This window comes from Talpa europaea (genome assembly GCF_964194135.1).
Source record: "Talpa europaea genome assembly, chromosome: 15".
NCBI lineage: Eukaryota > Metazoa > Chordata > Mammalia > Eulipotyphla > Talpidae > Talpa > Talpa europaea.
Genome location: NC_140083.1, coordinates 80,421,439 through 80,442,688, shown reverse-complemented (window position 1 = coordinate 80,442,688; position 21,250 = coordinate 80,421,439). Strand labels below are relative to the sequence as shown.

At 62.1% G+C, this 21,250-nt stretch overlaps 1 protein-coding gene across 2 annotated transcripts; it reads left to right on the top strand.

The window, feature by feature from the left end:
- Positions 1–1,324: 1,324 nt before the first annotated feature.
- Positions 1,325–20,561, top strand: ZNF385A (zinc finger protein 385A; the record flags this gene model as incomplete). Of its 2 annotated transcripts, XM_084255259.1 has the most annotated exons (8): positions 1,325–1,466; positions 7,678–7,810; positions 15,505–15,615; positions 17,166–17,328; positions 19,152–19,394; positions 19,745–19,914; positions 20,106–20,201; positions 20,331–20,561. In XM_084255259.1, the coding sequence occupies 8 exons, from the start codon at positions 1,453–1,455 to the stop codon at positions 20,559–20,561; spliced, it is 1,161 nt and encodes a 386-aa protein (XP_084111385.1). The 2 variants fall into 2 exon arrangements, with proteins under 2 accessions (XP_084111385.1, XP_084111384.1); XM_084255258.1 differs by lacking the exons at positions 1,325–1,466; positions 19,152–19,394 and having other exon boundaries at positions 7,724–7,810.
- Between the last annotated feature and the right edge of the window lie 689 nt (positions 20,562–21,250).

Genomic DNA, 21,250 nt, shown 5'->3' with positions numbered 1-21,250 from the left:
TGATGGGCTCCAGAACCCACCTTGTCCCCCAAGGCCGGGTGTGGGCAGCAAGGCTCAGTCCCTGAGATCTGGAGACCTCTGGGTGACAAGGCCTGCCCCCCCTCCAGCATTTTCCTGCGCTTGGGCTAGAGCATTTGGCAGGTGCAGAAACAGATCTTTCCCAAACGAAATCAGTGGAGTGAGGGCAAGAGACTGCTGAGGCCCAGAAATAGGAACTTGAACTTCCTGTAACTAAACTAGACATTTAGTCCTAACTTCCCCCCAGAACCCAGGAGTGCCAGCCCCCTTCCTAGACTGCTCCCCAGCACTAGTCTGCCACCCTCCCACTGACCTCTTCCTCCCTGTCTCCACCCTCCCTAAATCCCGGGTGTTCTAGTTCCCAGTCACACCTCTTTCCCTCTGCCTGGGGTTGGCCTGAAGCTGGCTGCTTGGCATTCTGGGAGCTCCTCCTGCCACCCTCTCTTGGGGCAGGTACAGACAGGTCCAGGCTGCAGCAGCTGCATCATCCCCAGACACCTCCCAGACTCCCAGACTCCAGCTTCCCGCTGGGGCTGCAGTTGCCCATCCTCAGTCAAGTCCCCCCGCTGGCACTTAGAACACACCCCGGCCTGTTCTCCTGCGCCCCTGACATTCTCCCCAGCCCAGACATTCTGTCCCAGCGCCACGCTCCTTGGCATCTCCGCACACCCCCAACCAGTCCTCTTCACACCAAGCCGGCCCGGGTAGGGGATGCCCTGGGTCCAGGCCCTGCACAGGTGCTGCCCTCCCGCCCCAGCCCAGGTCTTTCTCCAGGGCTGGTTCTCGGCCCTGGCTGGCCTGGCTGCCGTCCTCTGGTTCCGGTCATGGTCTCCCTCGCCAGCTGCTTTTTCTACCACTGTGGGTCCATCGACCCCAAATCTCTTCACTCAGACCTTCCCCAAGGAACCGGGCGTCCGAGCCCCATCCCCCGGGTCCACCTGCACCCTGCGTCTCTCCTCTGAGCCCCAGACTCGGGCTCCGAAGTCAGAGAAGCGAAGTGGCACCCAAACATTCCCTGGCACCCCCCGCCGGCCCATGCCCGGAGCAGGCGGCGCCCCCCAACCCAGGCCCCGAGCGGGACCCGGCGGCGCCCACCTCGCGGCCGGCGAGGACCAGCGTCCAGAGCCCGGGAGGCTCAGCCTGCAGCGCGCTCGCCGCCGCACCCCGTCTCGGGATGTCCGCGCGCGCCCCCGCCCCGCCGCTGTGCACCCCAGATCCAGGACACCCGGGCCGCGGCGGGGGAGCCCGGGGGCAGGACGCCCCTCCCGGCCCGGCCCGGCCCGGCCCCTCCTCCCGCCTCACCTGCTGCGGGCCCCGCCCCGCCCCGCCCCGCCGGCCTCCGCTCCGCCCCCGGCTCCTCCCCCCGCACCCCAGCCCGACCAGAGCGGCCCCCGGGACGGAGCGACGCGGAACCCCGGGCGCCGGGTCCCCAGCATGATCCTCGGTGAGTGGGCGCCGCGGCCGCGGCCCCCGGGCCCCCCCGAGCTCCCGGCCCCCGGGACTGCGGCCGCCCTCCGCCCCGGCTCCCCTCCCCCTCATCTGGCTCCACATCTGGGGTCGCGTCTTCTGCGCCCCAGGCCTCCGCGGCTCGGGGTGACCTCGCGAGTGCGGCAGGGGGAGGCAGAGGCGCGGGACCCCCGCCCCAGAGGCGATGCGCGTCTTCACGAGGCTCATGAATACTGGATGACCGGCCACGCGGGCGGGGGGCCCGGCCTGCGGCGCCGCGAGGTGCGCCCCGAGCCCCCGCCGCGCCGGCCTCCGCGCGCCGCCCGCGCGCCCACGGCCCGGACCCCGAGGGGGGAGGAGGAAGCGGGGGGCGGGGTGGGGAGAAGATGGTGGGTGCAGCTTCGGGGAGGGTGTGCGGGGAGGTGGGGACCCGCGGGCTGGAGGCTGGGGGGCCGGAGCAGAAGGGTGGGAAACTGTCCATCCCGGGCCCTGCGGCGGGGCCGGGCTCCGCAGCCATCCTGCCCCGGCACGCCGGGACCTGCCCCTCGCCCCGCTCCGCCGCCCCGGCCCTGCCTCCTGCCCTCCTCCTGCTTCTCCCCCGCCTCCCCCACCCCTGCCTGGGGCCCGGGGCCACAGGAGAGTGGGGGGCTCGGCAGGGTAAGGCTGGGGGAGGGGCGCCCCCTCTGGGCCCCGACAGCCCTTCAGCCACAGCCACCCCATCCTCATGACCTAGATGGGAAGGGAGCCCTGGGGGGAGGGGCCTCGTGCACTAGACTCTCCGCTCACTCCAGGCCCCTGCCCGCCACCCCCCTCCACGGCGGTGCCCCGGCCTCTCTGTCCTCTGGCCTGGGCACCCCCAGCCAGGCCTGGACACCTGTGGTCTCCCTGCCCCCCAGGGGGACATCTGGCCCCAAGCTGGTGCGCTGGGCTGGACGGCTCCCGCCTGGGCCCTCTGCTGCGTCCCTGCCAGCCTCTGGCTTTTCTTCTCTCATTTGACCCCTGTCGCCTTCCACGAGCAGATTCTCTTCCCCCCTCTGCCCGCCTGTCCCTGTCTCCTCTCACCCCCTCTGCCTCTCCTCACTCTCGTCGCTGATGCCTGCCCCCTCCGCCTGGCGCCCGGCTCCACCAGGAAATGAATGAGTGAACGGAGCCATGAATGACTGGATGTCGGCCTCCTTCCCAAGGGCTCCTCTAGCAGGGCAGCGGCTCTCCGTCCACCTGCGGGGGACTGTCCCCACCCTAGAGTGACCCCCACCCACACGCCCTGGACTAGGTGCCCAGAGCACAGGCTCTGCCTTCCTCCATCCCCTGCAATCCCTGTGCCCTGGCTCCACCCTGGGCACAGGCCCCGAAGGCAGCTCCGTGCTTGTCCACAACCGGCCGTGGGAGCCTCCCTCCCCTGCCCTCAGGAGGACTGGGGACCTGCTCATGGGCTGACTCAGACCCCACCCAGGGAGAGTGCCTGAGTCCAAACTCTCTGAAACTGGACCCTCCACCACCGATTGGACCCCCGCCACGTCTCCCCAGAGGCCACTGTCATTTATCCCCTCTTGGTGCTAAGCCCACAGAGGGGTGGGGAGCCTGGCAGCCTGCACAACCTCACCCTCTTTAGGGAAAGGAGAGAGGAAGGATGCTGCTGGCCAAAACTCGGGCTGTGCCTTTGGGGTCCAAGCTAAGATTTTCAGGCTCTGAATGCTGAGGTCCGCCACCGTGGCCTTGCCTGGAGGGGAGGCCCAGTCTGCTTGCTTCAGATCCAGACTGCGGGCTCAGGTTTAAGGGAGTGGTTCTGGGCTCCAGGTCGCTGTTCTGGCCCTGGTACCAGGTCCCCTCCAACTGGGCCTCAGGTGTTGGGGGAGGGGCTCATGGAAAGAGGCCCTCTCCCAGCAGGATTTCTCCTGGTCTTCCCTGCTGGCCCTTCCTGGCCACCTCCTCCTCCCTGTAGGCCCTGCCCCCGCCCACATCCGCCCTGGGGTTATTAGGGATGATGTTTTCAGTAGTTCATAATCATCCCCTTGTTGCTTTCATCTTTGACTTCAAAGCCTTTCTGGCCCTCAGTCTGCCTCCTGCCAAGAGGGGGGAAATTGAGGCAGAGGGGGGCAGATATATGGGATTTCATCAAGAAGTCAAGGCCCAGGGATTCAGGGCTGTCTCCCTTTCCCCTCCAGCCCCCTTTAGGCATTTTGCGGGGAGGGAAAAGAGGTCAAAAGTCTTGACGAGAAAGAGATGAGGTGGAGATGTGATTCCAGGCCAGGCTGCAACCCGTCCTCCCTTGCCCGAGTCTGGGGGTCACTTTAACCCAGTGCTGACTACACACTTTTCACCTCCTTGGCCCCTAACTCTACCTGCAACTCTCACCCCACTACCTCTCTCTGATCTTAATTTCATCCAGGCCCCGGTCTCCAGACCACACTACTCCATGGCTACCCTAACACTCTCCTTGGCTCCTGCAGCCTCCTGGCTGTCCCCGGAGCCAGCTCTCTGTGGGCCTTCCAAAGGCCGCAGGCCTCAGGCCCCACCTAAGGTAGTCAAGGACTCCAGACTGACTGGGATTTCTGGGGAAGAGCGGAGGGAAAAGACCAGACCTCAGTGGGTGGAAGAAATCAGACATGGCTTGGTGCCGCAGGCCAACCTGAATGGGACTAGTTCTGAATGCCAGGTGGGCGCAGAAAGGGACAGATGGACAGTCATGGAGGGTCTGAGAGTTCACTCCCTCTAAGGTGCACTGGGAACTTATAAAGCACTTGGCAGCTCCCCATGGAGCCGGGTGGGGCTCGAGCTACTGGAGGTAATTACTCTAATGAGCTTCCCTCTGGAGCGGCCTGCCCCAGCCAGGCCCCGGCTCCTCCCTGCCCTGCCTGACATGTGTGTTGCGCACAGACACGCACACACACAAACACAGCCGCAACTCCAGTCTGGCTCTGCCCCCTCCCCCGACCTGCCTGAAGCCCTCACCTAGCTAGATGTCAGAGGCCTTGGGTTTCCTGCCTCATTTCCTGCCTCTCAGCTTTTTCCCTCTCCCTTCCGCAGCCTGCCCAGAAAGGTAAAGTGCAGAAAGTAGAGCGCCAGGCAGGTCAGACCCCTTACTAGCTGTGTGACCTTGGCCGAGGAACAGCTCCTCTCTGAGCTGACCGTCATCATCTGTAAGACGAGGAGTCATTTATTTGGTAAGCATTTATTGAGCTCTCTCACAGGCCGGCCAGCCCTTTATTCTCGCAACCCCAAGGCAGGTACTGTTGTTCAAACCTGACGAATGACGAACGAGACTCAGAGGGCCCCAGAAACGAGCTAGTCACACAGCTAGTCACACAGCTAGTGGGCAGCACGCCCGGTGGCTGGCATAGAGCAAGCCCTCAAAGTGGCAGTGATTATTATTCTCAGCCGAGTGGGGACGGGACTGGGGACTGAGACTTGAGCTCCCTGAAACGGAGAACCCCACTCCTGCCTGCCCAGCCCCATAAGCTGCCATCGACCTGTCTCCCCACTTGAGACCTCAGAGCGGAGTGAAGCTGAGACTCTGGAGACGAGACAAATGGGGCTCTAGTTGGCCCCCGAGATGCTTCCTTCTCTCGCTGGCTCCACCATCCTTCACCCCTTCCTCCGGGCTCCCTGCCCCCACCTCTCCCCAGGGGTCCTGTCTGTAGAAAAGAGGAGTTGATAAGACCCAGGGGAACTGAGTGCACCACTGTTCCCAGCCGCAGGCAGTGCCCGCTCTCTGTCCTCGCCATGGGCAAGATGGAAGCTTGTGCCCAGACCCCTGCTTCAGCCTCAGACGAGAGCTCTCTGGAGTTGTGCCACAGAGAAAGAATTTGCTACCGAGTGGATCCGACTGTTATTTAAATCCCAGGTCTGCTCTTTACAGGCTGTGTGACATCAGCCAAGTGTGTTAACTTTTCTGAGCCTCAGTTTGCTCATGTGTCCAACGGGAAATACAGTATCGGATGCCTCGGAGAATCGTGGCCACCTCGGCAATTAATGAAGTGTGATCATACTTAGAATTCGTTGCAGGTCACATAACAGCTCCTCAGTACACATTGTTCTGTTGCCTTTTCTGAAACTCACCTCTCGCCTCTGGGATGAGAGGGGTGTTTGTGGGGTGGGGGTCTAAAGGGTCTGGAACCTGGGGAAGGGTCAGGGAGCTGGAGGAGGCCTGCGTGTGGGGTGGGGCAAGTGCCAGTCCTAAACCAGCTGCTGGGGGTGGGTGCCGGGGACTCTGGGAGTGCTCAGGTTTCTCTCACCATTCCGGATGGTGCCTGGGGCTCGTTAAGGCTGCCCTGGTCCCCTGTGCCAGGCAGGAGGGGGTGGGGCGCAGAGGGGCGATGCAGAGGGGGCCCGACTAGAGAGGGGAGCGGGCCCAACGGCGCTGTCTGTGCACCCCACTCTTGTCTCTCCTGCTCTCTGCTCACTGTCTTGGGGGTCTTTCTCCCCAAGTCGCCAGCTCTGTCCAGCTCCTCAGCAGTGTCTCTCTTCTTAGCTCCCATTTCATTCTCGTCCACCTCTCCACTGTTCTCTATCCTTTGCTCTCTCAAGGTCTGTATCCCCTTCTGGGCCACCTACTCCCCTAGCCTGCTTCTGCCCATCTTTTCCACTCTCTCTCACTCCCCTGTGCCTGTCTGTCTGTCTGTGCGTCTCCCTCCCTCTCTTTCTCTTCTCCCCGACCCCATCTCAACCCTGAGTGGCAGAGGAGGGCATGGACACTAGCACACAAACCCTTGCTACCCAAAGGCCAAAGACCAGCATCCTGCCCTTCTTTTCAAACCCTTAGACCCCGGAGCCTGAGCTCCGAGCAGCCTTGACCCCTCTCGCCTCAGCACCCAGTCCACCAAGTCCTGGCCACAGATGGAAGAGATAGACCCCTCTAGAACTTTCTGGACCAGCTCCCCGGCCCCAGCTGTGCCTGTGCCCTCCCCACCCCCTCCTCCTCGCCTCTGATTCCCCTAATCCCTGCTCCCCCGCCCTCCCCTCTGCCCCACTTTTCCAGGACTCTGATTGGCTGGTTCTACTGACTGGACTAGGGGGGAGGGGGCTGGTCAGGGAGGGGGCAGGGGGCAGATCCAAGGGAAGGGGACACTGTCAGGCCCAGGCCCCTGGGGGGCCAGGGCCAGGCCACTGCCTGGGGGCAGCAGGCAGCAGAAACTGAAGGTATGAAAAGGGGCGTCTCTATGGAGGGAGCAGGAAAGGACCCTGGGGACCCTCTGCTCCAGCAAGGTCAAGGGAGGACAAGGCAAGTTTGCAAGCTCCTGGGTTCACCTTTGCTCCTGGGGAGTCCTGTGGCTAGCAGGGGCTTGCTGGAGCAGTGGAGGGCAGCCAGAGTTCCCCGTGGTGGACAGCAGAGGGCACAGAAGTAGCTGGAAGTGGAAGCCCAGAGGGGTCCTGGGGCCCGCGGGCCGCCCCTTGGAGCCTAGTGGAGTTCTTGCCTTGGCTCTAGGGGGAGAAGATTTCAGGGGAAGATACAGTTCAGTGACAGCCTGGACTTTCATTTCCCCTTGGGGTGAGACCCCGGCATTCCCCTCCCAGAGGCCTGCGTGCTTCCTCCTACAGAGCTAGAGGCAAACGCTCCTGCTCCGGGGCAGACCCGGGCACATGCAGGGAGACAGAGGTTGGGGGGAGAGGCCCCAGGAATGGACGCAGGCAGACTTCCTCCCAGAGCAAATGCCACTCACTTTGTGCCGACCCCAGAGATGGCAACAATTACGAATTAAAAATCATAACTCTTTGGGGAGCCAGAGAGAGTCAGTAGCCCTGCTCCAAGTCTAGGCCTCAGTGTTCCCCGGCAGACAGTGGGATGAATCACCCAGCGACTCCTCTCCCTCCCTGGGTGACACTGGGCAGGGGGAGGTGGGGGGAATCCCTGGGGTGAGTAAAACCAGAAGGGAGTGACCAGGCCTGGGCCCCAGCCCCGCCAGTACCAGAACTGCAGAGAGGTCCATGCTCTTCCTGGATCAGTAAGATGCCTGAAGGCCTTGGGGGAGGGAGGCAGGAGAAGGGGAAGTGAAAGCCACCCAGAGGGAAGGACGGGTTGGCTCCCGCCCCCAGGCCCAGGGGACCCCGTGCTCCATTGCTCAGGACCCGGCAGCAGGCAAGTGCGAGTGCATGGGGGGTGCACTTTCCAAGTACGGGAGCCCCCGGTGTGGAGTGGGAGTGCCAGGCTCAGGTGGGGCTCCCAAGTGTCCATCTTCCTGCCCCACATAATTATTTTCTCTGCCCTTCAGGCAGCCTGAGCCGGGCAGGGCCCCTCCCTTTGCTACGGCAGCCCCCCATCATGCAGCCCCCCCTGGACCTCAAGCAGATCCTGCCCTTCCCACTGGAGCCGGCCCCCACCCTGGGCCTCTTCAGCAACTACAGCACTGTGAGTACCACCTGCCTGCCCTCCCCGCCACCTGTGACCGCTGCCTGCTCTTCCTTCCTTCCCGAGTGCCCTTGCTCGCTCCTGCGCGTGGACCTGACTCTTATCTCTCCCGATGAGCCCTCTCCTGACTTTCGGTCACTTACAAGTATTATGGGCTATCTGCTATACCATCAGCAACAATGAACACCGTAGTTAAACATTTGCCAAGGGCTTGCTGCGGGCCAGACACCGTAGTGATGATAGGAATCATCTCATTTAGCCGTCCAGTGACTTGTCCTCCGTTTAGAGAAGAAACGAGACCTGGATTGATGGTGGTGACTACAGAAAGGTGGGAGGAGTCATGGGTGCCCAGTCCACCATGAGCGAATAAGCAGGGGCATAAGCCTACCTGTTTGTGCGGTCCGGCTCTGGAGCCCACCGTTGGGTGGGTAGGGGCAGTGGGGCAGGGCCTGGAGGGCTGGCGAAGTTGTCTGGCCATAGGAAACAGAGCCATTATCCATTCTGGAGCAGATGAGTGACTGGTAAGAGCAGTGTTTGAGCAAAATAAGTGAGGCAGCTGGACGGAAGAAGCAGAGGCTGGAGAGAGCCAGTTAGGAGGCTGTCCCAGCAGTGCAGGCCTTCAGGGAAGCCTGGAAGGCCAGATTGGACTGGTGGCAGTGGCAGGGTGAGTGGGGAGGAAGGGAGGATGGGCCGAGGTGTTTCCAAGGAAATATTGACAGGCCTTGGTGACCAACCAGTGTGTGGGGGCGGGGGAGAAACAAGAGGATGAGTCAAGGATGACTGCAGGCCGGGTTCAGGCCTCTGTGACTGGGAGGAGGAAGTCACCTTGACAGGGGCAGGGGGTTGGAGAAAGAAACCGGTCGGGGGTGCGGCTGCTGAACTTACTTTAGGGCATGGTGCACTGCTGTACCAGTAGGACACTGAGCTAAGAATGTCCAGCGGGCGGTTGAAATTTGCAGCCCTGGAGAATGTGCTAGAGTCAGAGGACTGGGGGAAGTCAGCCTTATTCAACTCAAATAACCCACCATCAAAACATATTTAGCTACAAACATGTATTGAGCATTGACCGTGTGCCAAGCGCTGCAGTGACTGTATCTATACATGATCTCATTTAATCTTCACCACGGCCCAACAAGGTGGATTATTCCTGTTTGACGCAGGCGAGGACAGAAACTAAAGAAAGATTTAGTAGTTTATCTCAGTTGGCACAGTATGTACCTAAGATGTGATTTGAACCCACAGCAGTCCTCAGCTGCTTCCTTCAAACTCCTTCCTTCAAACCCCTTCCAATCCAAATCAACATTTGCATTACACTTCAAAGTTTACAAGGTATTTTTCATATACATATACACACACACACACACACACACACATACATATATAACGTATAGGAGAACTGGGGTATAAACCAGAAGTGCAGAGGGTGAAAGGATTCACCAGAGACAGAGTGGGGAGCAGAACAGGTGGATCTACTGGAACACACTGCTGAGGGGAGCAGCGGGCGGGACAGGAGAGGTCTGCTGCGCCATATGTGGGTCAGCTCCCTGGCCGGGGATTGAACTCAGGCTATCACACTGATAGCACTGAGACTTAACCCCTAGGCCACCAGGGAGGCCCAAAGTTTATGAAGTGTTTTCTATATTGCAGTCTTTTTTTTTTTTTAATAGAGGCATGTTTTATTTATTTATTCGTTTGTTTGTTTGTTTTGTTTATGCAAGCACTGGGTACAGTCAAAAGCGCAGGAGGGTGAGAGAATTCACCAGAGCCAGAGCGGGGAGCAGAGCAGGCAGAAGGAACGAAGTACACTGCTGAGGGGAGCAGCGGGCGGCAGGAGAGGTCCGCGCGCCATGTGGGACCCTCCTCCGGTGGCCGGGGAGCAGCCGGGGATAGAACCGGCGCTGCAGAGGCAGCTTCGCAAGCCAGCGCTCAACCGCTGCGCCACCGGGGAGGCCCTCTATTGCAGTCTTTATTTGTAGTACCCTTATGGGGTAGCTATTGTTTTATACTCCTTTTGCAGACAAGACAGTTGAGTACTGTGAGCGAGGTACTGTACCAGGTACAGTGGAGGCGTGATGGTAAATATGACACAGTCTAATCTTGAAGGCACTTACATTCGGGGAGAAATACAGACATGAATACAGGAATCTATAATGCAAGAGAGAGGAAGGGATATAAATACTGACAACAACACTGAAGATTTCACATGAACAGAAAACCTTTTGATGACCTACTATGTGCCAGGCATTGTGTTAGGTCCAGGCCACAAGAATTCAGCCTGTGCCTCTGGGGAGCTCGTGGTTTAATAGGGAATAACAAGTGAACAGTTACCCTCTGGTGTGAAAAGAGCTGTGTCAGAAGCTTGTATCGGAGTCCTGGGGATATCAAGAAAGACTTGCGGGATGTGGTTGTGCCTAAGGGACCTAACCGGGAAAACAGGAGAGCAGAGGAAAAGGGAATTGAACCTGGGTCAGGTGACATATGATTTGGGCTTTGAAGATTTATTAGTAGGACTTTAAAAGGGGCGATAGAGAACATTCCAGACTGAAACAAATAGCATGAACAAGGGCTGGAAAAGAGCATTTGAGAAAATGCAATTGATTGGGTATAACTGGAAAGCCACCCCGCATCTGCCTCATGTCTAATGTACCTTATCCTCAGGTCTCAGCCGCCCCATCCGCGACTCCATTTCATAGATGAGGAAACATAGACCCAGAGAGGTTAAGTGACTTGCCCAAGGTCACAAAGCTACTTAGTCAAATTCTTGTGGTTAACACTGGTTTCTGACTTCCCCAGGGTTCAGGGCTCTGCTGCTCTAGTAGTAGGGTGAGCTATTTAAAGCCCTGAGCCTGGATAAGCCTGGAGAGTGCGGCAGGGTGTTGAGCTGCACCAACTTTGGCATCTGACTGTCCCCATTTGAATTGATGTTCCGAAAGTACTAGCTCTGTGACCTCAGGCAAATGACTTAACCATTCTGAACCTCTGTTTTACCGGCCATAAAGTAGTACAGTAATAGTACCAACTCACAGGTTGTTTTGAGAATTGTATTACATAATCATAATGCCTGACACAAAGTAGGTGTTCATTCAGAGTTAGCTACTGTGATTATTATGTTACTGCTATTATTTTTATTTAAGGGAGGATCAGAGAAAGAAAAGTAGGATGGCAGCCCCTTAGCCACAGGGAATAAGCAGAATTAGGCAGTGGGAACAGGAGGAGGTTCCAATGGGGAGATGGAGGAGCCTCTGGAGGGGGTGGGGACAGAACCGGCTTCCTGTAGAGCTGGAGAAGCCAAGGGAGAGTGTGGCGGGTCACATCAATAGTGTCAAATTCTGCAGGGGAAGGAGCACTGCAGAAAGCTGCAGACAGCCCTTGGCAGTGCTGAGCAGCAGCTAAGTGCAGGGCTTTGGAGTCAGGCTGCCCAGGTTTAAATTCAAAGCCCAGTTCAGCCACTTACTAGCGTGTGACCTTGGGCAAATTATTTAACCTCTCTAAACCTCGGTTCCCTCGTCTATAAAATGAAGTTAATAATAGTAGTTACTTCAAGTCATGGCTCTGAAGATTAAATTAGATAATCCAGGCAAAGAATTCAGTCCAGAGGCTGGCACATTCCAGGGCTCCGTCGACACTAGGCGGTGGCGGTGGGATGGAGACGGGCTCTCCCCCCCAGACTCGGGCTCTCCCCCCAGACTCGGGCTCTCCCCCCAGACTCGTCCTTGGCCGTCTCCGCCTCGGGCAGTTTTTGCTGAACCCTCAGCCCCCGGCCTGCTCTGCTCTCCCGCCTGCCCTTGGGCATCCCTCCCAGCTTCCCAGACAGCCGCTCTCCGCGTCCAGTCTCCCGCCGCGCGTCTCCTGCCCTGCATGCACCGGGAGGGGACGAGGCCCCCAATGAGAGAGCGGGGACCCCGGCCCGGGTCCCGCGAGGAGGAGCTGGCGGGGTGGCCCCTCTGCCCTCTGCCCTGGGCGCCCCCCGCTCGGCCGCTAGAGGGCGGCCGGTGCCCGCGCATCCCTCCGCGAGGCGCTTTCCAGCAGGTGGGGCGCGGGGAGGCGGTGGGGGAGTCGGGGACGGTGTCCCCAAGTGCGAGGTCGCTTCTGCCTGCGCGCCCCCGGCTCCGCCGTTCGGGGACGCTCCCCGCTTGGGCGCCCCTTCCCACGGGGGGTGGGGGGCGACAGCTCCAAGGGCCTCGGGGGCCGCGCGCAGGGGCGCGGGGAGGGCGCGGGGAGCCCGGCGGGGCGCGCCGCGGGGCTCGGGCGGGAGAGGCGCCGGGAGAACCGGCCCCGCTGGCGGGGCGGGCGTGCACGGTCTGCTGGGGACTCTGGGCCCTGGAGGGCCCCGGGGTTCGGGGCCGCGGTCCCCCGGCCAGTGCGCGGCCGCCGGGCCGAGCTGCTCCCGCGGGCCCGGCCGTCCCCGGGGCGGGGGCGGGACGCGGCACCCCTCCTCCCTGGCGGCGCCCTCGCCCCTTCGGGGCCGCCCCCGCCCCGCCCCCGCCCCGCCCCCGCCTCGGCCCCGCCTCGCGGGCGGGCCCCGGCCCGGCGGCCCCGCCTCCCCTCCCCGGGCCGGCCGGCCGCGCAGCCCCAGCCGCCGGGGCAACGGAGCCGCGTCCCTGGCCTGCCCGGCCGGCCAGGCTCGGCCCCCGCCCGGGTCCGCCGTCCGGGCCATGGAGCCGCGGCCCCCGGGGCCCCGCAGGGTAAGCCACCCGGCCCCCCGCGCTCCCTGCCCCGCCGCTGCCGCAGCCCCCCCATCCCGCGCCCCTGCCCGCCCTGCCCGCGCTGCCCGCGGCCACCTCTCCCCGCGGCCACCTCTCCCCTCGCCCGGCCCTCGGGTCGCCCGGCCCATCCCCCACGCCCGGCGCGGGGCCCCGCCAATCTGTGGGCCCAGCTGGCGCCCCCAGACCACTGCCACCTTGCTGGACACCCGGCCTCTGATTCTCTGGGCCTTGGAGTCCCCCAAACCTTCCGACTTCCCATCAGATCCTGCACCTACCCTCGAGCGAGCACCTGCCTCAGGGCCTTCTTTTCCAGCGTGACGGATCCCGGCCTCTCCCCTTCCTAGGGTCCCTCCCCCACCAGCTCCCACCTGCTCTCTGGCCACCCCCTGGCTCCATCTCTCTCCTATTTCAGTCCTCCCTGACCCTCAGGTCCCCCCGCCCCGGAGGTGCCACCCCCTTCCCTTTGCTGTCACTTGGGTATGGGCACGCAGGGTGGTCAAGCAGGGGGCCCTGGGGACCAGCAGGTGAAGGGCAGTGGGAGGAAACATAATCATAGCCCCCCTCTTGCTACTGATCTGGTTTCCTCCTCCCTCCCCCTTCCTGACTCGTGTCGCCCCAGCTTCAGGGAGTGACTCCCCTTTGTGTCTGCAGCTGGAGGGCAGGTGGGAAGGGACTGTTCCGTGGACTCTCCAAGCAGTGTCCAGGCCGCAGTCCAGGGAGGGGGCTCTGGAGTGGGACAGGCTCTGGGAAATGCTGGCCTCCACCCCGCCCAGAGGGCCCTCATCTAGGTCGCCAGGGCCTCTTGACCTTGGCCTGGAGCGGCACTTCAGTGGCTCACATTCCACCTGCACCAGGATTGGGCCCAGCGCCCTCACCTCAGCCTGGCGCCTCAGCCTGGGTTCCTGGAGGAGAGGGTGGGCAGGACCCGTCTGATGGGGTTGCTGCCCCGTGCCCGCCCACCCCCACCCTTAGTCAGTGTGTGTGGACACAGATCTAGGAAGAGGTTTGTGCCAGGGAAAGGCTGTCACCGTGGACAACCGCGGCGCACACACCGTGGTGCAGGGACCGTTCTAGGGGACAGATGTAATGGCCACAAGTCATCCTTGAGGCACGGAGTCTTCGGCCACTTTGGGGAGCAGGCTGGGGTGAAGGCGTGGAGCAGAGAACCAGCAGCCTCTGCCCGCCCTCTCCATCCCATTTCTTTCTCCCTGCTGTTTTCATCGACTTGGGTTTCCTGACCCAGATTGGGTTTCTGTTTGGGCTGAGCTCCATTCCCCACCCAGTGTGCCAGGGAGCCCGGGGACTGCGAAGCGCCCTGCGCAGGGTTTGGGGGTCTCCGCATAGTGAGGCCTGGAGGCCGGGAGCTGAAAGCTCTCTTCTGTCTCCCCTTTCTGATTAAAGCCTGTCTCCAACTTGGCCGGCCTGTCTTTCTCCCAAACACGTCACACATTCACACAAACACACAGCTGAGGCGCACACAACCTGCCCCTCCGTGGTGTCGGCAAAGCCCCCGGCACAGAAATGTTGATACACAAATGATGTACACACAGCACATGACACTCCTTCACACTCCACCCATGCACAGATTGATCACAGCCTGCCGAGAGAGAGAGAGAGAGAGAGAGAGAGAGAGAGAGAGAGAGAGAGAGAGAGAGAGAGAGAGATTGAGATTCTTCCCTCTTGGCTTTTCTTTGACTCAGACCTGGACTTCCAGGGGGTGAACATTGGGTCACAGAGGGGCTGCTAGACCCTGTCATGGCTCCTGCCTCCACCTCTACCGAGCAGGGCAGCCCAATTCACAGCGATGCCGGAAGCCCCTTCCCTGGAATTAACCCCAACTAGCCAGTGCGACACACCGAGAGACCAGAGCCAGGACGGCCGGGTTTCCCAGACTCCAGCCACTTTGTCTCCCTGCTGCATGATCCTGTCCTGTCTCCCGAGAGCCACGAAGGCCTGGACACAGGATGCATCAGCCAAGGCGCTTGGGACCCCTGGTCACCAGCAACTGTTTTCTGCTTGGCCCTTCCACTTGCAAAATAAGGCTTGAGCGCTGATGTGGTTCCCTTCTCATGAGAAGTCCCAGCCTTTACCCCAGTCCCCCTCAGCCTCTGCCGCATTCCAGCCTTCCAGCCTCTCCCTGCCTGCGTGGGGGCCAGGGGAGGAGGGCTGTGGGAGGCGGTTTTCTTGCATGCTACTAGGCCCCTGCCTCATCCCCAGAGCAGAAAGCCTCAGAGAAACTCCCATCTTCTCCCTCCTCTTGGGCTCTCTTGGCAGGAGGCTCCTGAGACATCTGCTGACCCTGGGTGGGGGCAGAGACTGTTCCTAATCCCTCCCAGCCCAAGGCCCTGCCCCCAGCCCTGTAATCAGGAAGAGAGTTGAGAAGATCTCTGGGCTGCGTCAGGCCAGCCCCGTTTCTTAGGTTGCCCGACTTGTCCCCCATCATTCGCAGAGCCATCTCCTCGCTCCTGAGTTCTCTTATTCCCTCTAGAAACTGCTGTCAAAGAAGTCCGGGAGTGAGTGTCTCAGGGCAACCTGGGGCCCAGAGTTGTAAGCTCGGAACATCTGTCTCCTGAGACCAGAGCTTGGCCTGGTAGACAGACTTGCCCTAAACTGGGGCCAGAGGGGCTCGGTGGCCTCAGCTGCAGGCCCCAGGATCTGGGGTGCTTTGGGACTTCCCCTCAGTGGTCTGTGGTAGAGTCTGTCAGTCAAGGTGACAGTTGGATCTTAATGGTGGGATGGGCCGAGACAGGAGTTGTTCAGGTTCCAGCTCTGCTCCGGACCTGGAGCAAAGCGCTGACCCCTCTGGCCCCTGGCAGTGCTGCGGAGACGGGCTGGGAGGGTGGGGAACCGAGGCTCAGAGCCCCCTCTATACTGAGGGACAGGGAGGAGGCTCTGGGGACTTGGGTTCAACCCAGCTGCTGCCAGTGGGGGGATGATGGACATGAGCTTGTGCTGGGGTTCCTGGCTCACCCCAGCCTGCCTCCACAGATGGACCCTGTACAGAAGGCTGTGCTCTCCCACACTTTTGGGGGACCCTTGCTCAAGACCAAGCGACCCATTATTTCTTGTAACGTCTGTCAGATTCGCTTCAATTCTCAGGTAAGAATGGGCCCCTCACCCACCCAATGGGCGGAAAGGGACTGTGGGGGTGCGGGTGGCCTTGGGGGGAGGGCAGAGGCTGGAGCTCTGGGTGGGGGGCTGGGGGATATCAGGATTTGCGCAGGGGAGGGGGAGACGGCTGGAGGGGCAGGGCCTCGTGGCCAGCAGTTGGGGAGGACAAGAGGTGCTGATAGATCACAACGCAGACCAGTCCTCCGAGGCCTGGGGCACGGGCGCGTCCCTGGCCCAGAACTTCTGGGAACACAGTCATCTGCGCCTGACGGGAGTGTGGCCTCTGGCCCACTGGCTCTCAGCTCCCCCAGCAGAGCCTGTGCCCTCCTCGGCCTGGGGCCTGGGTGAATGTCTCCCTTAGCCCACCCGCTTCCCTCCAGCTTCCTGGCTTCCTCCCTCTCCACCACCCCGACCCTCCTCAGTCTGAAGCCCACACAAGGCCTGGTGCCCACGTCCCCGAGGGGACTCTTCCCTGGGGAGAAGCCACCCCAAACTCAGGACCTCAGCGTCTGGCCCCCCAGACAGCTGGGACTTCTGAGGGGACTTTGTGGGATGCAGGCCCTGAGAGCTTGTGGAGAAAAACAGCAGAGCCTCGTTCTGCTGAGTCGGGGAAATGAAGCATGTTCGTGTCTCTCCCAGTCCACGCGCACCCCCGCGCTGCCAGCTCTGCGCGCCACCGCCACCCAAATCCGGGGCTGTCAGTCTTTCCCTGCCCATCCACATCTTTTCCTTCCACCCCGGCCTGGGGGGCCTCGTGGCTTCGGGTTTGGGTTATTAGAGGGGTGCCCACGGTGGAGAGGGGTTGGAGCCAGGGACCCGCCCGGCCTTGGGCCTCCCCAGGCATCTTCTCTCCCAGCCTTAGCTCCACTCACCGGCCCGGGAGGGAGACTGGAGGGGCAGAGCCTGCAGCCCTTCCCTCTTCTTGCCATTCCCTATCCCTCCCCCACCAAGCTGCTCTGTTTTGACAGCTGTCTCTGCTGTGTCTCTGTCTCCAGAGCTGGGCTTGGGGCCAGGGTCCTCCAGGGTGTCAGCAGAGCCTTCAGGGAAGGCGAGACCCAGAGGGGAGTGTGCTCAGTCGGGGCAGAGCCAGGCCGCAGAGCTCCCAGGACGCCCGACCTGGGGGTGCGGAGCGAAGGCTACATCTTCGGGGCTGGGGCCCGGCACCTGGGATCTAAGAGGCTGCTGACCGGCTGGCTTGCTAGGCCAGTCCCATTAGGGTTCTGCTGTAGGTTGGGGTGTCCCCACCCCCGCCCCAGGACTTGGTGAGAAGCCTGAGTCAGCAGCCAGGCCCTGGGTGTGGTGGCGGGTGGAGCCTGGGCTGGGTGGGGATCCAGGTTCCCAGCTATTCACGCTTGAGAAGTTCATGTGAGCCCCGGGGATAACCGGGGCGCCCCGGTATGGGCCTTTGCGTCTCACCGACGACGTAGGAAGAGTCACTGCAGCTGCCGAGAGCACCCCAGCCCCATAGGAGCTCTGCGGGGAGCACGGTCAGCTTGCAGCGTGAGCTCACATTCCATTTTCTTCCTCCATCCCTGAAGAGCCAGGCCGAGGCGCACTACAAGGGGAACCGCCACGCCCGAAGAGTCAAAGGCATCGAGGCTGCCAAGACCCGGGGCAGGGAGCCTGGCGTCCGGGAACCTGGAGACCCAGCTCCTCCCAGCAGCACCACCCCAAATGGGGATGGCGTCGCCCCTCGGCCAGGTGTGTGAGTCCCTCACCTCTTCTGCTGATCTCGTGTCTGCTCTGACCTTCCCGTGTCCCCTGTCGCCTGCTTTCCTCTCTCTCTTCCTCAGTCCCGCCCCCTGCAAGGTGAGTCCTGCAGCCAAGCAGTGATGCAAAATTTCCATCCTGTCACCCCACTCTCACCCCAGCTCCTCTCAACAGAGTCCCCACTGTCTGTCCTCCCCACTACCCAGTGACTCAGACAGGGGCTAGGGTGAGGCCACCTGGCAAAGCTCCTCAAGAATAAGAACCATAGTGTGCAAGGAGCAGCCCCTTCATCCTGGGGGATGGGCAGGGGAGGGACCGGGCTGTCTGAGCGCGAGCGCCTGCTTCCCGGGGCGCCCCTCCAAGGAGCCAGAGAGCCCAGGAGACCCAGACAGCTCCCTGGATGACCTCTGATCCACCTTTGCCCTCACTGAGCCGGTTCTCCTTTCTGGGGACCAGGGGAGTGAGACTTTACGATCTTTGCAGTCTTTTCCCGGCCCACAGAAAGCTACTCGGAGATTCAGTCTCCCCATGGCTGGGGACTGGCCTCAGCTGCACTCCCAGCCAAGAAACTGGGCTGAAGGAATCTCTGCCGCCCCCTTCCCTGGGGTGGCCACATCACATGCCAGGCACGGCCAACTGCAGAGAGACCCAGCATCGCCATTTCCCCTGCGTCCTTGGCTGCCCTTCCCACCCTACCTGAGCAGAGTCTCCCCAACCATGTGTCTGCAGCACCAGCTTGGGAAGCAGGCCCCACGCGCCACACGCTCCCAACACACGTGCCCACACATCCTTGCTGTCCAGAGAGGCAGGTGGGGGAGCTGAGCTACTCGAACTCAGGCTGCTTCTCAGCTTCATCATCTTGGGGCAACTAGGTCTCCCCTCCATGAAGTGGGGAAGATGACAGTAGCCACAATATTTCAGCTCCTTGTGCTTTATCCCTGTCACCTCATGTAGTTCCTAGGGTATCTCTCTAAGGAGATCACCGCGCCCCCTGAGTTTTTGTGAGCCACAAAGTCCTGTCCAGACCAAGATGGGGGTGTGCGTCGTCTGCATTTGGATGGAGATGAAGGACAAATAAGAGAATTAAAGGGAGTGGTCACAGGATGAACCTGCAGGCACCTGCAGGGGTTGAGAGTTCCTCTCCCACCAGTCCCCGCCCCCACGGCCAGCCTGCCCGTGACCCGGAAACTGGATCAGCTGCTGGAGCTAGAGTGGGCGTGCTAGAGTTTCCCCTGTACAGGGGCCAGAGCCCAGCGCCGAGGCTGGGCCTGTGCATCTTTAATCAAGCCATGAATTATAGAGCAGCCCACATCCCTGCTTCTTCCCTCTCTCGTTCTGCTGCTTCTCTTTCCCTTTTGCTGTGTCCATATGTCTCTCTCGACCTCCCCTCACCAGGCCTCTGCCCCTTCCTGGAGCTCTTTGGCTTGCGTCCCTGGGGTCTGGGCGGCATCTGGGCAGGGGCTGGCTGGGCAGGAAGCACAGGCCGGCTGGCAGGCCACCGAGGGGCAAATCCTTGTTCGGTGCTTCTCCCCCTGACTCAGCTGGCCGCCAGCTTCACCTGAAGGGAGGTGGCGGGGCTGGGCCACTCGGCCATCCCCGGCTTAGGGAGCCTGAGCTCGGCCTTGGAGGCTCACACCCAGCCTCCAGCAGCTGGGCCGCGTCTGGCCCCGGCCCAGGGCATGAGAGCACGCATGTTGTCACAGGGTGGGGACTCCTGGGCCCTTGCCCTCAGGAAATGGGGTGGGTCTTCTCCATAGAAAGAGTCCTCTCCGAAGCCATCTGGGGTGACCCCTGTGTTTCTCCCCCAACAACAGTTTCCATGGAGAATGGACTGGGTCCAGCCCCAGGATCCCCAGAGAAACAGCCTGGCTCTCCATCCCCTCCCAGCATTCCGGAGACTGGTCAGGGTGCAAGCAAGGGTGAAGGGGGGACTCCAGGCCCGGCTTCCCTGCCTGGGGGTAGCAAGGAGGAGGAGGAGAAGGCCAAGAGGCTGCTTTACTGCGCCCTGTGCAAGGTGGCTGTGAACTCCCTGTCCCAGCTGGAGGCGCATAACAAAGGTACAGACTCCCTGCCCCCTGCAGACTCCTTGTCCTCGCCCACCCTTGCTCCCCACACTGTGCCACACCCCCACATCTCCATCTCCTCTAAGACCTGCAAGTCTCTCCTTCCCTAGTCACGTCACCTGTTCCTCGGCCCCGACTTCGCAGTTGGCCTGCACCTTACTGCTTTTCCCTAGGAGTGTCCCTGACTGACCTTGTGATCCGGAGGGTCCCCAGGGGCTTGGAAACATCCCACACTTTATACACATACACCCCAAGTATTGTACTTGGGAACTGGGTATTTGAGGCCCGGTAACCCTGGAGATTTGTTCCTCCAGCCCTTACCTTCTGCCCTCTGCGGGCCCCAGGTACTAAGCACAAGACAATTCTGGAAGCCCGAAGTGGGCTGGGCCCCATCAAAGCTTACCCTCGGCTGGGGCCTCCCACTCCGGGGGAACCAGAGGCCCCTGCCCAGGACCGAACCTTCCACTGTGAGATCTGCAATGTCAAGGTCAACTCGGAGGTCCAACTGAAACAGGTGGGTCAAGGCCTTTCCCGGGAATTCTGAGGGGGGAGGAAAACAGCGATCTCGGGGGACACCAGGTGTTTGGGGTCTTCCCTGGCTGCCAGAGGGGGCGGGCCGGGGCCGGGGCGACTGCGGGGTTCTGGCCCCGCCCGGCGGGGGCGCGGGTGGCTGGACTCACGGACCTGCCCGCCCCGCCCGCGCAGCACATTTCCAGCCGGCGGCACCGAGACGGCGTGGCCGGGAAGCCCAACCCGCTGCTGAGCCGGCACAAGAAGCCTCGGGGCGCCGGGGAGCTCGCGGTGAGGCGGGGGCGCGGGGAGCCCGGGGTGCGGGGGGCGCGCGGGGCGGGGGGGGTGCGGGGGGGCGCAGGCCGGAACGGGGGGCTGGCTCGCGGGCTCGTGGGTGACGCTCCCCCTCGACCCCCGCAGGGCACGCTGACTTTCTCCAAGGAGCTGCCCAAGTCCCTGGCCGGCGGGCTGCTGCCCAGCCCCCTGGCGGTGGCGGCCGTGATGGCGGCGGCGGCCGGCTCCCCGCTGTCCCTGCGCCCGGCCCCCGCCGCACCCCTTCTCCAGGGACCGCCGATCACCCACCCCCTGCTCCACCCGGCCCCCGGGCCCATCCGAACTGCGCATGGACCCATCCTCTTCTCCCCCTACTGACCTGAACCCCGACTCCCCTTCCCTCCAGCCCCCCCAACTCCGGCCAGGACCGGCCTCGGGGCTCCCGGGCCCGCCGCCCCTCGCCGGCTCTCCCTGATGATCTCTCCTTCCCCCACCCCGAGGTACGGGGTTCCAGGAAAGGGGAGGGGCAGCGGGGGAGGGGGGCTTCAGAAGGGGGGGAACACCCCAGATCTCAGGGAACCCCGCCCCCTGCCCTTCCCTCTCCCCTAGAAAAGGGGGGGCCGTCTCACCCCCCGCGCCCCCTTGGAGACACCCCCCTCCCAAAAGCCATGTCCATCCAGCCCTTCCCCCCAAACCTAGCACAAAACGGGGTTCACAAGCCATGGTCGGGGTCCGGGGGGCAGAGGTGGATTTTCTTGGCAATAAGCGGACTCTGGGACTCCGGCCCCTACCCCCAATTGAAGCGCTTCCGTGAACACCCCGCCCTCCGCAGGGGGAGGGGAGCAGGCGGGGTCCTGGGTCCCCCATAAGCACTTTGGTTTCCCCGCCTGCGACTCACTGTGCCCGGCCCGCTGCGCCCAGCCCCGGCCCGGCCCGCCCGGGGCGCCCTGGGGGCGTCGCTGCCCCTCGGGTGGGGCCGAGCGGATGCCCCCCCGGCCCTTCCTCGCCTTCCCTGCCCCCCAGTCCGGATTCCATTCTTCTCACCAGCACCCATCGCCCAAGGGGTA